Source organism: Pygocentrus nattereri, chromosome 3, assembly GCF_015220715.1.
Source record: "Pygocentrus nattereri isolate fPygNat1 chromosome 3, fPygNat1.pri, whole genome shotgun sequence".
NCBI classification, from domain to species: domain Eukaryota; kingdom Metazoa; phylum Chordata; class Actinopteri; order Characiformes; family Serrasalmidae; genus Pygocentrus; species Pygocentrus nattereri.
In genome coordinates, this window is record NC_051213.1 from 29,447,469 (window position 1) to 29,464,292 (window position 16,824).

Consider the following 16,824-nt stretch of genomic DNA (forward strand, 5'->3'; position numbering starts at 1 on the left):
CACTGGTGTATGAACACAGAAATCACAAGCACAAACCTGACATTAATTTTTTAAAATCCTTCTTTATTCCCCTTCAGATACACAAAAAAATGGATTACTGAATTTGCTTTAATTCAGATTTACGTAATTTTTACACATTTTCACACACTTAAAATGTATTCGCTTATACCACCAATTATTGGGTATAATTAAAAAAATTAACCTGATATAATAACAGTAATAATGTGCAAACAAAATATTAAATTATAAATATAAATGAAAATATGTAAATTATTATTCTTTACTTCGCTTTCTCAGGCTGTTTTTTTGTTTGTTTGTTTGTTTGTTTGTTTGTTTGTTTGTTTTTTTACTTGCTTTGCCTTTATTTAACTTTTTTTTTGTGCAACCATACAAATCTATGATTAGCCCCAAAATATATATCAGTGAAAATCTGTAGGCTGGACAAACAGAGAATCACATGCACATACTTTGCAACAGCACCTAGAAAGACTTCCAGTCTGGCACAGAGAGCTGGGGAACATGCAAATGAAACAAAAACTAGGAGTGTAACAGTAACTAGTAACTAAGGATGTAACAATCCATTGTTACATTGTGATATTGTTATGTAAACAAGGTAACAACGTGTATTGTGGAGATGTGACAGTGCAACATGGAGAATGAGCATTCTACTAATTATGCCACCTAATGCTGTTGCATTGTTTGACCACCAAAGTTTGCAAACAACCAGCACAAATCAACAAACCACTCCAGCATTCCTGCTGCCTCCCAGCTCTAGTGTCTTTAGTAAGGTGTGCAACAACATAGTCATCATTTTTCTTCATCTAAATTTTCATCAAAATATTAGCTTTGTGAATTGAATTATGGGGGTATCGTTACACCTCTAGTGTCAATATGCTGTTTTTGCCAATATTGTAATTTCCAACCACACAAATGCAGAAAACCACCGCATATTAACAGTATTGCATTATGTCTGTGCAAAATATAGGTAACATTATAAATTATCAAGTAATATTAGAAGCTATCTGTTGCAACAAAACCTTGATTTTCCAAGATAGTAACTTTATAGGAAAAGGAATCATTTTTCTTAGCAAGATATTTTTCCAAAAAATTTTGGAACAATTCTATTGGTTTTGTTCTGACATCACCATCAGGTGAAAATGCAAGCTGTAGGCAAAGGCTCTGTAACAGTCGTGTACAGTGTAGTACTTTCTAAGTGTTTTTTTTAATCAAGTTTGCTTATTAATAAACCTTTTTTTAGCGCAAGTTAATGATTTTTCATTAGTCAAAGGTATATCCCCATAGATGAGTGTGGCACAGATTAGTTGAGGTTAAATTTTGGTTGGCTGATTAACTTGCTTGCTGGCTAAACTAAGTAGCTAAAAACAACACAAGTTGTATTGACATAGAATCACACAGAATCATGTGGACAGTCAAGCAAAGGTTTATTTCTCTCTAGTGTGAAAACATGAGTGGTTGCTAGCAGGCATGCTAATATTGTTAGCTGTCTAGCTAGCTAAAGTTACACTAGTGAACTCTTTACAGTGAAAAACTAAGGAAAATCACCATCTTCACATAAATATATGACTCTAGTCTACATGTGTTGCTTTTCCAGTGTTTATGTAAGTTTGAGGTGAAAGTCTGTGTTTGAAAGTTTAAAAATTAAAAAAACCTTTTCCCTTTTTTTAAAAGAAAGTTTTTAACCTTACTATCAAATTCTTAATCCAAATCCCTTAATCCAAATTCTGTTTACATTTTTAAAACAGTTAATAAATACAAGTAGTTTCCTCTCACTGTAGAATGCTGATGATGATCATAATGATTACTATTATTGTTGTTGTTGTTATTATTATTATTATTCTTATTATTATTATTAATTCAGTGTAAAATAAAGATTTATGGAAGTTTAGAGGTACATTCCTGTGAGAAACAGTCATACATATGCAGCTGTTCTGCCCAATGTGAACTCCAAATCTTGTAGTCTATCCATCATGATCCCAAAAAAAAAAAAACCCTACACCCAGCAAACATTTAGTTTTGTTGAATTTTGCAAAGTTCCTGGCAGCAGCAGCACAAAAAACAACTATGGCCTACTTTCACTCACACAGTACAGTCAGTACGAGGGGTGTCTCTGACCCCACAGTGATTCAATTCCACTACAGTTCTTTAGGAAACAGTTTAGTATCTCATCTTTAAAATCTTTAAAAATGCACTTAATACTCAAATGTGACTGCAGGAACTATTTATTCAGTAGTGTAGTATAATCAGTAAAAGCAATACACGTAGCATTTATTTTCTTAAGATGTTTGTTAGAAAATATTTTTTATTTTGAATAGAATGATAGATGCTTCATTTTAACTTGTTATAATTGACCCTAGCATTAAAAATGTATGCAGTTCATCACCTTCAGATTGATAAATGATCATGTGCCTGTTATGCATCTCGCCTCTCCAACTACCTACTCCTTTACAAAAAATGATTTGTTGCATCCTCATATTTCAACCACAAATATTGCATAGCAGCTATTGTTACTTGGTTCTGTGTAATTTTGTTATAGATCACCGTTTCTCATTTTCTCTCACATAGTCATACATTATGTGCATGTGTGTGTGAGTGAGAGTGCATTAGTTCAGACCAACTCTATCACTTCTGAAGATGCAAATAGCCACAGAGCTGATATCGGTTTGGAAGACTGGAACTGTGTCCTGCTTCTCATGGTGTGTTGAAATGCCACAGAATTTCCAATAACTGAAATTCAAATGTCCCCTGTGTGTGTGTGTGTGTGTGTGTGTGTGTGTGTGTGTGTGTGTGTGCGCGCGCGCCATCTACCATAGGTAAATATGCTCTTGAGTGTTGATAGTCTCCAGTGCACATATGTTCTTGCATTGTATGTTCACTGTGTAGAATCCTTTAAATCTTAAATGATGGGTTGTAGATGCTTGTGTTGTAGATGCTTGTGTATTTGCATGTGGGCATATGTTCAGCAATCATGTGTTAAGTGTGCTTTATTTACACAATAGAGTAAACAATATTTTTTGGAGTATAACATTGTGTTCTGTTGTGTACATCTGTAAGAATCCTGTTTCCATGTGTAACCACCGAGCCCCACCTAAAAGCAGCCTGGTCCCCACCACACACATATACATACGCACATGCACACTCAGTGGCTTACAAGTTCTAAAGCTACGCGCGTTGTAGAGAGAGAAAAAGCAGAAGACTCTGAGAGAATGAAAGTTGGAGGACTGCATGAACAGCACATGGTATGAACAGGGAAGCATGACTCTAAATTTCCATTCCTGGGCCTGCTGCTGTACTTTTGGGGAAACTGAAACACTGTGTGTGTGTGTGTGTGTGTGTGTGTGTGTGTGTGTGTGTGTGTGTGTGTGTGTGTGTCTCACAGTGTTTTGGCTTTGTTGTTGCATTGCTGCTTTCCAGAATAAGACTTTTGTCAATCTACAAAAGAAATGTTTGACTTAAGCAGTGTGTCAGGTAGACGTTGGTTTGAATTGTGTTCTTTTTGAGGTTTTTTGTCCTTTGGTGTGTTTTCTGTGAGAAACATGTTATAATAGTATGGTTTGAGAACTGACCAATCTAGTATTGACTTGTGTGGTATGGAAGAGGCGTAATTGCTCTGTGGTCACATGTCTATTGACCTCCTTAATATGACTTTTGGAGCAGCTCTACTACTTCAGCGGTCTGTATGTTGTCTCGTGTGTGTGTCTGTGTGTATGTGCGTGTGCACTTGAAGCACAGAGAGAACAGATTATTTGAAGGTGCACCGGATGCTCACAGCAAACTAGAAAATCACACTTTCCATCATTTGGTATCTATTTCATAGGACCATTGTAATTTCTCAGTCCAAATTGATTATCTTTATTTATGGAAAATACTACTATTTTGATTTTCAATTGTTTTGTGTACTGTTAAGCTACGCATAAATGTTATATTTAACTTCCTTGGTTTTACTTGTGTATGAGTATCTCTTTTATTTCTCCTCATTATCTTAGAACTTGATTGTATAATGTCATGTAATAAGCATTCCTCGACTTATTTTTTAATAAAAAAAATACAACATGAATATGTCAAAAGATGGTAAAGAAAGATAATGACATACTTACTTTCCCTACATAAGAGAGTGGAGGAGACTGACAAAATAACTTCATGAAGAGGAAGGCATTTCAGTGGTCTAATGATTTTGGTCATGTTTTCATCATTTTTAAATGATTTGATTAAATCCTCAGATGCTCACAGTAAAATGTTATGGGGGAGATGGCAAAAAGGTATTTGTGAAGATAAAAAAAATATTAGGTTAGAGTTAGGCTTTGGGTTTCAAGAGGTTAGAGTTAGGCTTTGGGTTTCAAGAGGTTAGAGTTAGGCTTTGGGTTTACACGTGTAAGTATAATAATAATACAAGGCCTAAAAAATGGTTTTAAAATTATACAGCTTCCAACCACTTCCTGGTATGAAATTGCACATGAAGTTTCTTAGGCTTCTTAAATCAGTCCAACTGCTTTTAGCCATGTTTCCAAATAGACTTTACAGTTCATGTGTCCATTTTTATTTAGTATAAGGAGGACAGGGTAAGCAAATTTGCAGTTTAAAGTTCTTTAAGAGTGATGGCTGTTATGGATTTTCCTCCAGAGCTGTGTTGGTTTCCACCACTGTCACTGCATACTACAGTCACATCTTCCATTCAGTTTCTGCTTTTCTGGTGATGTCATGCTGGACGGTGGACAACAGGAGTGACCGGAACCATAATAGAAACGCTGGCTTCTGTGTGTGCATTTCAGGCTTTCAGATCTTTTTTTAGGGACTTTATATTGTCAGCTCTTTGAGTTTAAATGTGGGCAGCAGCAGTTTGTCGCTTTCAGTCAGAAATCTGCTAGTGTGAAGGATGAGGAAACCATATTTTCGGCCGGGGAGAAACGAAGTGATCTGTTACGAGAGGAGTAGGAGGAGAGGATCCGTTCTGAGACAAACAGAAACATTCTATTCTGAATTACACTGCTCTTAACTCCACAGCTCTCGCTTTAAATTTGCCATCTGATTTTTTTCAACAGAGATGTATGTCCTGGTTAACAACCAGGTTAGTTTTATCCAAAGCAAAACTTTGAGTTACCAATTTTTATTTTGGGGGGGGGGGGGGGGGGGTCCACATTTCAATCCTTTTCTGTGTTTTACAGTTTAGCTTTGACTGGTGCTGGTATTTCAGGAGCATTTAGAGAAAGCAGCTAATTATTTCTTCAATTAATGTATTACCTTTTGTGCCTCTTCAAAAAGTTACCAAAAAAATAAAAAAATTAACAGAACTTGTCAGATTACACAAGACACAGAAGATATCATTCAGATGAATTGGCTCCATTATATCATTCTCCATTAATACGGATGTTATTGCACTTTCAGCCTATAACCTTTCCTGCATTCATCTAAGCAAGACTTTAAAACACTTTAATACACAGACATTTATGAAAACATGAAAATGAGTTTGGCTGTGTGAGCAAACACTCATTTGCTACCTCTTTCTGTGTGCCTGTATGTGTGTCTCAAGTCCAAAACAGTTTCAACACAGCAGGCCATAAGAAGGAGCAGGAAGATGGTGACTAAGAGAAATTGAGAAAAGACAAAGAGTCAGAAAATTTTAGAGAGATAGAGAAAGGGTGTGAGGGTGTGAGTGTGTGGGTGCTTCTTGTCAATGTTGAGCCATCTTCTCTTTACTGTACTTGCTATTGAGTAGAAAATGGTTAATTTTAGGACAACAGGGCAGTACCCTCAGCGTAGGTGTATTCTTCGTTTTTCAAGTAAAAAGATTCATTTGGGCGTGTGTCGGGGGCTGGGGTTGGGTGAGAGAGAGGTGACTTCAATTATCAGGAATCCCACCCTTTTACAAAAGTCATAAGGAATAAAAAAGTCATAAGGAATAAATAGTTTAAAAAAAAAAAAAAAAGCTCTAACGTCATCCTCTAAAATCGAAAATCTTATATATCCAAAGTGTATCTCTTTGTATTTCTGATGTTATTGGAGAAAAAAATAGAAGAATTCCATCACTAGCACACTTGGCTTCTTTTAATGAAGGATTGAGTAACCAAACTATATATTGAATGGTAACTGTAAATAATGCACATCTGATGGACTGAGGTTTGGAAACGGTTAAAAAAAAAACACAGGCAATTTGTAATGTCCTGTAATCTATTGTTTACTTGTTTATTTGTTTTACTTTTTTTTTTACACCATATTTTGTTTTATTGCATATATAATAATAGCCATACAGTGTGAATTGAAATATTATAGAGTATTTACCAAAATGCATTTTAGATGTTTTATTCCATATTTTAAGAAATCTATGAACACAAACTCTTTAAGTGATAAAAAATATACTACAGTTATCTTTTACATTATTTTTTCATCACGTTATCTGCATTGACATTTGATCACTTCTGAATTTTAAATTTTATTATAACTTAATTCACTATGCTGTGCAGTTTTCTCAGACCTTTTAGAATAGAACATCTGAGCTGTAGAAATAGAAATTCTACTGCTCAGATTTTAACACCTTGTATTTCTTAATTTTTATTTCACTCTTGTCCTAATACTTATTTTAACCCTTTATTATATTAATGAAAACATTCATTATTTTGAACTGTAATACCAAACAGAAACTTATATATTTCAGAATGTATGTATTTAAATGCATGTATTATATATTATTAATAGAGAGAGATAGGAAGATGTTGTATACATTTGAAGATCTGAGAATATTTAAATCCAAATATCAGAAGCACTGGATCACTGTTGCTGTATGTGGCTGTAGGTCACATCTCTGATCACTTATCTTTGTAGTTAGAAGTCATTTCTTAACTTAGAACTAATGAAGCTAGCATCTGATTAAGCTAATGCCTGGTTAACATGACTGCTGATTGGTATCAGTGTGATGCTGTGTAGTGCAAAAGGCCAGGATGCCAGAATTTTGGTAGTCAGTATAAATACTATTGCACGATTCTCTGTACCTCATTTAATACGACAACAAAAAAGCAGAAATCACATTCGGCAAACACTCCTTTTCTTAAAAAAAAAAACAACTATGTAACCATAAAAACAGAATAACAACATGTAGCCTACTTAACAAATTAAACAGCCACATTCATTATTCATGATTTGTTTGTTATTCAAGTAAGCTATATTGTTTTAGTAATTCTACCTTAAAGGCTTTTAATTTTGATCATACATCACTGCGCAATAAGGCCATTATAACAAAGTATAGCCTAAACTTGTATAATCATTATAACCGCAGCATGTCAAATGGTGTGTGCCAGTAATATAAATAAAAAATCAAAACAGTGTCTCTTGTTTCAAAGAAAATAATAGAAACGTGTGTATTTCTGTATAGGAATTTTTTTATAATGGTAGTTATTTGGTAGTAATTTGATAGTTGGTTGTTTTGTAATTGCTTTGAATTGAAAGTGACCTGATCTCTTTCCATTGCTAAAATTTGACAACTTACCTCCTTTAGTTTTAAAGCCTGTTTACACTTACTACATGTATCTCATAGCCAGATAATGTCCAGATGTCCAGAAAAACCTGATTAGTGTCTTTGCTGCTTTTGGCATATTATATGTGATTATTAAATGATACCAGTCACCAGCAGTGTTCTGTGCAGATATTCATTTTATAAAAATGTATGGGCGATATTTGCTCCATGTCTTAGAATACGTATGGTCTAAAGACATGACAGTAATGTGAAACCGATTTTGACATTATATCAGAAATGTAGAATACTAATAACATTTTTTTTTTCATTGGCACCAAAGTATCAGTTCTTGTAATGTCTGTAGTTCAGTGTCAGAGATTAGAAATAAATAAATGTTATGGTTTTATTAAAAAAGAGCTGTTCATTACTAGTGCTATATAAACAGATTCAAACAAGTTTGATTCTCTTCTAGGTCTCATGGCTGTAGGGATTTGCATGATGAATAATGGTTCTTGAACGGTAATGTTGTTCTGGTAAATGTTATGTTGTTATAAACTACAGATACATATTTAAACAAACAGATCTACAATCAAAAGTGCAAACTGGGAATTTGGTGCTTTATTCAGAGTAAACTGTGAGGGAGAGCTGGGCTTCAATGTATAATACGTTCAGACTGAAGCCCTGAACCCCTCTGCCTTCTGGTTTAATGGGCCCAGACAAGGGTCATCGGTTTCTGGGTAATGAATGTCTAGCAGAATTTGGTGATGCCTCTGCTTAAACACACCACAAACACACTCTACTCAAACACTGAAACACAAACTCCACACTCTGCTGGACACCAGCTCTCCAGGGTGAAAGTGGGTGACGTTTATTTGTCTCCTTAATGGTGTGAAAACGAGGATCGTGTTAATTACTTTTTTTAGTGTTGGCAGACACCTGGCTGCAATTTTACAGTGTCACGAAAGACGTTTCCTGCATTGTATTATCTAATACACGTCATTGCGGAGGTCGAGGGATTTTGTTTTTCGGAAACTTTGCTATCGTTTCGAAACAAGCCGATGGGCTTGGAGCGAGGGAGCTGTAGGCGAGGGGGGAGGGGTATCTCTCTCCATCTCCGCTATTCTTCGTCAAACATCTTTTTTCAGAAGACAGGAAGAAGAAAGAGAAAGAACAGAGAGAGAGAGAGAGAGAGCACAAGTCGGTGATCCCCACCGGAGGGTGAGCAACCCCAAAAACGTTCAAAGCAACAGCAGCACAAGAACAAGAGCAGGTAAAGCCAAGAACGCAAGAGAAACCCTTTAATAGCAGAGGAAAAGTGAGAGGACGGCAAAAAAGACGACGGATGCCATGACACACACTTCCGTGAGGCTCCCGTCCACAACGCCGCGGTTCTCCATGACTGGCAGAATGGTACGGTATGATCTAGCCTGATGCGGCCTGCTGCAGGCCTGGCCGACTGTGAGAGAGAGAGAGAGAGAGAGAGAGAGAGAGAGAGAGAGAGAGAGAGAGAGAGAGAGAGAGTGAGAGTGAGAGTGAGTGAGAGTGAGAGAGAGACTAACTTCAGGTCAAAAAGTGTGGATGGGCCAGTCAGTTTCAGCTAATAATGCACAGGTGCATCGATCAGAAGGGGTCGTCACCTGCCTTGTAAAATGTTAAAATCTCATCATAAAAAGGCTTGCTTTGTTATTTTTATTGTCTCTATCCCACTGCTGTTTAAATAATCACGTTTTTATGTCACATTCTTGTATTTTGTGTGTTTTTTTAGAATAATATATATTTTAAATAGTCTTACCAAAATAGTGTAATCACACCATGGTGAAATTTGTGGTTTTATGATGCATTGAATCATTTCCTAAAGCATAATCATGATTGTTGTAAAATCAGAGATTTCCACTTCTAATGGAGTCCCACAGTAGGATGTGTGAGCAAACGAGAGAAAATGTGTCCATGCTTAAGTGTGAATGTGAATAAGGGAGCTTTTGATGGTGAAATGTATATTGAGCTTGTTTTTTTTTTTGTTTTTTTTTTGACCTTTTGCAGTTTACATGAGCCTAATATGATCGTGATTGAAAAATAAATGAAGCTCTTCTCTTCCAAACTTCTCACCTTCTTGTGTAACATTGGCAGAAGTGCCAAGATGCCACACCTGTTCCTAAGAAATCTCATTCCTACAGAGAGGAGGGGTTTGTGAGGGTGTGTGCATGTGCTTTGGAGCAGGTTATTCAGGTGTTGTTGAGTTGCTCTGTGTTGCAGTATTATGGGCTGGAGAGGGGCTGCAGGTTGCTAAGGGGAAGTGGAGCGGCGGTTGGTTGTTGGTGGAAAGTTCCGGGCTCAGGTGTGTGTGCACTTCTGCAGAACTGGAGGGGGTGGGGGGTCGGATGAGGAGACGCTCCATCAGATCAAAACAAGCGGCAGCATAACAGTTCATGCAAATTAGCAAGAGTCCTGAATACACCACCTTTGCTTTGCACTTTAACCCTTTAACCTGGACTTGTCCGTGGGTCTAGACGTCCATGCTTCTCCTGTTAACTTAATAATGACCAATTTTCAATAATTTTCATTGTTTTCCATGTAGGACTAATAAACCTAAGGAACATCCAAGAACATCCAAGAAATTGAAAGAGTTTATAGCATGAAACAGTCATCTTACATAAACCAAGGGCTGCCCCAAGGCTGGTCCATGAGAGCGTTTGATTTGGCCCGACAGACCTCACCCAGTTACAGAACAGACATATTTTTTGTTGTATACAACATATATATAAACATAATACATTTGTTGATTTTTAAATTCATTTTTAAAAATTTGTTCAGACACTCCTGCCTTAACCCTTTGAAAGCTAGGTGTTTTATGAAGTTACTAATTTTTAAGGCATATTATTCAGTAATTATTCCTAAGAGTTATTATTCAGTGACGTCTTTGAATTATTCAGTACCTACTATGAAACTAAAATGCAAGTTTCATAGAGTTGACAGCAGGGTTATGTAAGGGTTAATTTTTATACAATTTGTGATACTTGCTCCAGGGACGTTCATCTCCAATCCTGGAGGGCCTGTGTCAAGCACAACATTTTTTCCCCCCGCTACTCAAGCACACTCACTAAACTTGGTCATTGACAGGTGACTTGAATCAGGTGTGTTTGAGTAGAAGTGATCACCAAACTGTGCTGGACATTGGTCCTATATAGAACCACCCTTCTATAGACAGTAATTCTGATGACTCTTGCTGTGTTGGGAAATGTATAGCAACAAGTCTGAACCAGACATACTGCTAATCCTGTAATTTAAGCAACCACAACGTTTTATTCTTTCTGAATCGTTATCCGCACTCTAACAGCGTCCTTCCCCCTGTGTGTTGGGGTGCAGCTCTGATCTGGCGCTGATTAGAATATGAATTTGGAGTGGAAAATTTAATGTAAGATTTCTCCCCACTGCTGCAGTTTCCCTGCCCTTGTCATGCATTATCCCACCCCCACACACATCCTTTCCCCATTGCACACACATTCACGCATCTCTCGTTGACGTGTACTCCTGTTCAGTCCCTGTTTGTATGTAATTAGATTAGGTATTTCTTTATTTGTCTCTGTCCAAGAGATTTCTTCCCTCAACAGGTGTTTCTCTGAATTAGAATTAAACCATCATTCACACTAACATCTGTCAGTCAAGATATAACGTACACTGATCAGTCAAGCATTATGAACATCTGCCAGTTAAACTATAATATATGCTAACAGTGCTTTTTAACCATAACTTACACATTAAACATATGTCATCGTTGCTTACAATAAAATCCCAGAGTGAAACCCCATGATTTTTGACAATCTGTAATTTAATGATTATGGAAATTTATTAAGCTATTGTCTTAATATTTAAGGACATTTTTAAATAATACTGTTCTGTTGTTTTTTATTTTGTCCAGACATTTTTACCTTTCAGACCTAATTTACTTCAAAGTAATTAAGTAAATATGTGGTCATACTCCATATAGTGTGTTACATTATCTAGACTCATTTTTAAATAATAAAACTTATTTCTACATGTCCTATTTGTAAAGCCCTTGCATGAAAACCTTTGTCATGAAAATACTTGGAAAATAAGCATAAATATGAACAGATAAGCAAAACACGCATGTTAGTCTCTTAAGGCCATGAATGCTTCACAAATCTTTCCTTTTTTAGATAGTAAACAAGTTAGTTCATTAATCTTTTAAAGTATCATATTTTTCCGTTTCAGTTTTGTTGACAAAAAGAATAGGACCAACTATATAATTCTCCCTCCAATATAGAACATTTCTTCATGTTAGCAATTAAAGGGAGTACTAAAAAGATTTTATCACATATATTTACGATATTACAAAAAGATCTTATGGATAACAGTTTTGATATTTAGGGAAAAATGGAATTGGAGATGAACCATAATTTCAGATGAAAATTGGGAATAATCATGCAGAGAGGGGCATAAATTAACTAATATCCCCACTTGGAAGGAATTTGAGTGTAAAGTTAAAATGAGATGTTTTTTTCAGGACTCCTCTGGTCTCATCAAAATTCATTGTCACTTTTGATCAGTGCCGGAGGAGTCGTGGCCTGGTAGGAGACCATTCACAAATATTTTAAGACTGTCCAAAAGGATCAGAATATTAACAAAACTTACAAAATTAAATTAAAAAAAGATTAGATATAGAACTGCCCTAAGAACGGTCTTTTTATTAAGAGTGTAACCAGAAGATGTAAGAATTAATAATCAGACATCACTACTGAGAGACCTGGCCATAGTGTCCTGGCTGTGGCCGCAGCTCCCTATAGTAAGACAATGGAGAGAAAAGTTAAGGATGTTCATTACTTGGAAAACATAACCTCAAGGTTACAGTTAAAAACAGATGTATTCTTGAGTAAATGGTCCCCAATTACTATATTTTTCAATTGAAATAATCTAAACGAAAGTAAAACAGTTACTGTGGATTTAAGAATTACATGTTCAATTCTAAAGCTTATATCTATTAGTTTTCTTCTTTATGTTCATGGAGGAATGTCATTATTCATCCCTGGGGAATTATATATGGACATTTGTGGACTGGCCTTTAGACCTCAGACATCAGATATCGCCAATGATGGATAAGACGCGATGGTGATGTGCAAAAGGCAATAATCAGTGTTTATTTAATGCTATATTTGGCTCCAGCCTTGCCTCACAATTGGAATGGTTCCTCCTTTGCTCTCAGCCTTGCTACCTCCCAATACTTAGATTTTGTGTGTGTGTGTGTGTGTGTGTGGTGGGGGATACTGTAATGAGTAAGTGTGCTAGCTTTATGGCATGGCTTCCCCTTCTTACATTATGTTAACTGGAATAAAAGGAAAACCGAGCTTAAGTGACTGGATATTACTCTAGAACAGCTAAATTAGCTTTAACCTGGAGATAACGCTCTTCTGATTCTCATCTGTGGTTTGTGTTTTCAGAAAAAATTTAATGAAGTGTATTGAGTATTTTATTCAGTTTTACTTTAAACAGCTACTGCATGAGTAAATTTTGCAGTATTTTCTTTACAGCTTAAGTGTGCCAGTGGTTAGCTAAATAATGAAAACTCATTACAGAAAACACCTTGCTTTTAATGTGGAAAGCCCATGGCCATGGCTTTGAAAAGCAGTTGGAGGTGATAGAATTCATAATCAAGAAATGATCATCCTAATGATTTTTAAATACCACCCAACTTTAAGCATGAATAAAACCTTTCCACCACCAAGAAGCATTAACGCAGCTTTTCACCAAGACTTTTTTCCACGTCTTTCCCCAGGTGGCAATGTCTCCTGGAGAGGACGGCCTGATTGGGATCCCCTTCCCGGAGCACAGCAGCGAGCTCCTGTCCCGCCTCAATGCACAGCGGCGCTCGGGTCTGCTGTGTGACCTCACATTGACCTCCCGTGGTGCCCGCTACCCCACACACCGCTCTGTCATGGCTGCTGTCAGCCTCTATTTCCGCCAACTCTTTGGGGCGGAGGAGGGTGCAGAGGGCACAGAGGGCAGTGTAGGCACGGGCTGCAGTGTGTGTCAGTTAGACTGCGTGTCACCAGACGCTCTGGATGCTCTGCTGGAGTTCGCCTACACGGCCACTCTCACCATCCGCAGTTCGGGTATGCGGGAGGTAATGGAGGGTGCGCAGCTGCTCGGGATACAGTGTGTAGCTGACGCCTGCCGGCACATCCTGGGTGAGGCGGGTGAGGCAGGCGAGGCAGCTGAGGAGGTGCCCCGTCCTTTAGATGAGGATGGCCATCGGGCAGCATCACGCAGGAAACAGGATCGGCGCAATGTTGCCAAGGCCTGGAGGAATACCCAGACACCTGAGCCAGTCAGACAGCAGATAAGTGAATACGAAATGCCAGCCAGCCCGGAGCACCAGGAACACCCACAAAATGGAGCATCCAGAGCCAGTCAGCAGGGAGTCCTGCTGAATGGAAGTGGACCTAGCGCACACTGGTCCCATCCACTGCCATCTGAAGAACCTCCCTCAGAGGATGAGGAGGAAGAGTCAAGAAGCATGCAGCCAGTTAGCTCTCTCCCCCACAGTCTTCCCCCACAGGCCGAATCAGTGCGGGCCGTAGGTGGTGGTGGCAGGAAAAGGAAATCTCAGACGCCACAGCAGTGTCCTGTCTGCCAGAAGATCATCCATGGTGCTGGAAAGCTGCCACGCCATATGAGAACGCACACAGGAGAGAAGCCCTTCCAATGCGTGGCCTGCGGAGTCCGGTTCACACGGTATGTATGAGCAGGAAGTACAGGGAGATCTCACTATTTTAACCATTAGAATTAATGACCATTAACCATTAGAATTAAAGTGTAGAATTAATGCTATTGTTTTCTTGTGGTGTTTATATAGCTACATTATTGCCATGATTACATAATTAGATAAGTATTGAACTGGTCTATCTATTCTCTGCAAGGATCTGCTTGACTCTTGTTTTGTATGTGTGAGAAAGGTGATGCTGTTAGGATAGATCAGATGTTCTTTTGTTGTCAATAAAGGTTTTTTTAGTACTACATTTGATTCACACCTACTATAGCACACCTATCTACTGCAGCAAGTTTTGCTAAGGCAAATATTCCCATTCCCAGCCCTGGAGTAATATTTGGTCATTTTCCCTGCTCTAACACACCTGAATCACCTAAACGGCTAATTAACAAGCCATTTCCCAGTTCAAGTAGGAATATAGAAATGTTGAAAACAATATTCAGGACAAGGTTACTAGGGTATCCAGGACTAGGACTGGGAACAACTGCTCCAAGTAATGTGCATTTCCTTGTTGTTTGTGCCATGTATGTGCCATGTGCCAAGAAAAACGCAGAGAAAGAAATGAATGATTTTAGTTTAGGTATATTTGTAATTAATAATTTTATTTTTAGATTCCACTTATGTCTAAATGTTAAGTTTTTTTCCTCCAAAAAAAAGGAGGATAAGTTCTGCTCTTCAAATTACAAACATGTGGCACTGATTCTCTGATTCAGAGTTAATATTTTTAGACAGAATTTCTCATTTCATGGAATTTCTGTGAGGTTTCTGCAAGCTATTCTGCTCTCTACTCTCCTCTTGCAGGAATGACAAACTGAAGATACACATGCGGAAGCACACAGGCGAGCGTCCTTACCCCTGCCCCAGCTGCCCTGCCCGCTTCCTGCACTCCTACGACCTAAAGAACCACCTATCCCTGCACAGTGGTGACCGGCCCTATGAGTGCCCACTGTGCCATAAAGCCTTCGCCCGCGAGGATCACCTACAGCGCCACCGCAAGGGTCATAGCTGCCTGGAGTTTCGCACGCGCCGACCACGGAAAGGACCTGAGGAACATCCATCCTCTCCAGCCCAGCTCCAGCATGGCCCTCTCCGGCTAACCACAGCATCTGCGAGCTCTGCTGCTGGCCAACTCCTGTTCCAGCAGGACAGCCCAGGAGTAGCTGCGCACAGACCAACTCTGCTGGAGTCGAGTGGGGTCAGCTATCCCAGCCTCCTCTGGAGGGCAATGGAGGGCCATCACAGGGCTGCAGGCATGGAGGAGCGAGAGAGTGGCATTTCACTCACACATGTGGCATGGGAAGAGGAGGAGGAAGATGAGGAGGATATAGAAGAGGAGGGGTTGTAGTGGTGTGTGTGTGTGTCGGTATGTGTAAGAGTGTGTGTACACAGATCAAATACAATGTCATAGCAGACATATCTGAGAGTGAGAGCAAACCTGTTTTTTCCATCATCATCATCATCATGACCAGTCTTCCTCGTGGTGTGGAGAGGAGCACTTACAGATCTAACGGAAGAGAAAGGAAAAAGCTAATGGAAAAATGGGGTTTCTGATGATTCTGCTTTCTTTTACAGACCTCCTTAAGTGTTTTTCATTTTCATGTCCTTTTATGTTTTGGTTTTATTATTTTATGTTCTCAGTTTGTTTTCAGATTTAATTTTATTGCTTTATTTACTGGAAAAATGTAATATAGATCTATTTTGTTAATGTATTATGCAGGTAAGATTGAAACTCACAATACGAGTTTAGAGATGGAGCGACAAGAAAGAAAACAAGTGTAGCGTTCTCTTTATTTTCCCTTTATTACTACAATCCTGTCATCTACTGGTGGAGAGTGGATCTGCACTTCTACAGGCTGATCTCAGTTCTTTACACTTCCAGGAGAATGTGCGTGTGTGATACTCTGAAAGATATGTCTGTTTGAAGCTGCTGATTATTTAAGTCCAAAAAAGGAGATATAATTATATTTATATATATATCTATATATATATCTATCTATCTATCTATCTGTCTATATATATATATATATATATATATATATATATATATATATACACACACACATACATACATACATACATAACATTTGTATACCAAAGAATACATTACTATGCTAGAGGTTCTTATTTATTGTGGAAACGATGAAACTGGTGATTTTGAAGATATTTGTGGCTTTTTTTTAAATAGGGAAGTTTTTCCAGCTTTCTTCTCCATTTGAGTTTATATGCTCATCTCTGAGTCCATTTCTAAAACTTCCCACCATCTGAGAAGGGCTTTGGAGAGCTGTCCTCCACAGTCAATACTGTAACCCCTGAACTCTTACTTGAATACATGTTACACAAATCTATGACAAGATATATAAAAAAGTGGGGTTTTGGTTTCTGTTGCTTTTTGTTTGCTTACTTACATGTTAGTGTGGGAGTGGTGATTTATTTCTGAATAGAATTGATGATATGTGGTCTTCCTCAGCGCTCTAGAGCAGGAGCTGATTACAGGAGAATAAAGGGAAGGCTTAGGAATGAGGCAGGGAGTTACGTGTGTATTTATTTATTTATTTGTTTAATATTTATTGTGATTTTTCCT

General features: G+C 38.0%; 1 protein-coding gene across 4 annotated transcripts in view; it reads left to right on the forward strand.

Annotated features, from left to right (window-relative positions):
• zbtb7b (zinc finger and BTB domain containing 7B) overlaps window positions 1-16,824 on the forward strand; it is a 49,599-nt gene that overhangs the window by 13,254 nt on the left and 19,521 nt on the right. For 2 of the 4 annotated variants that reach the window (XM_017712305.2, XM_017712306.2), the window contains 2 exons: window positions 13,251-14,209; window positions 15,045-16,194. In XM_017712305.2, the coding sequence (XP_017567794.1) occupies window positions 13,257-14,209; window positions 15,045-15,588 (1,497 nt within the window). In that variant the 5' untranslated portion in view covers window positions 13,251-13,256 and the 3' untranslated portion in view covers window positions 15,589-16,194. Of the gene's footprint in view, window positions 1-8,645; window positions 8,873-13,250; window positions 14,210-15,044; window positions 16,195-16,824 lie in introns of those variants that run through there. The other 2 variants (XR_005130091.1, XM_017712304.2) reach the window with 2 other exon arrangements.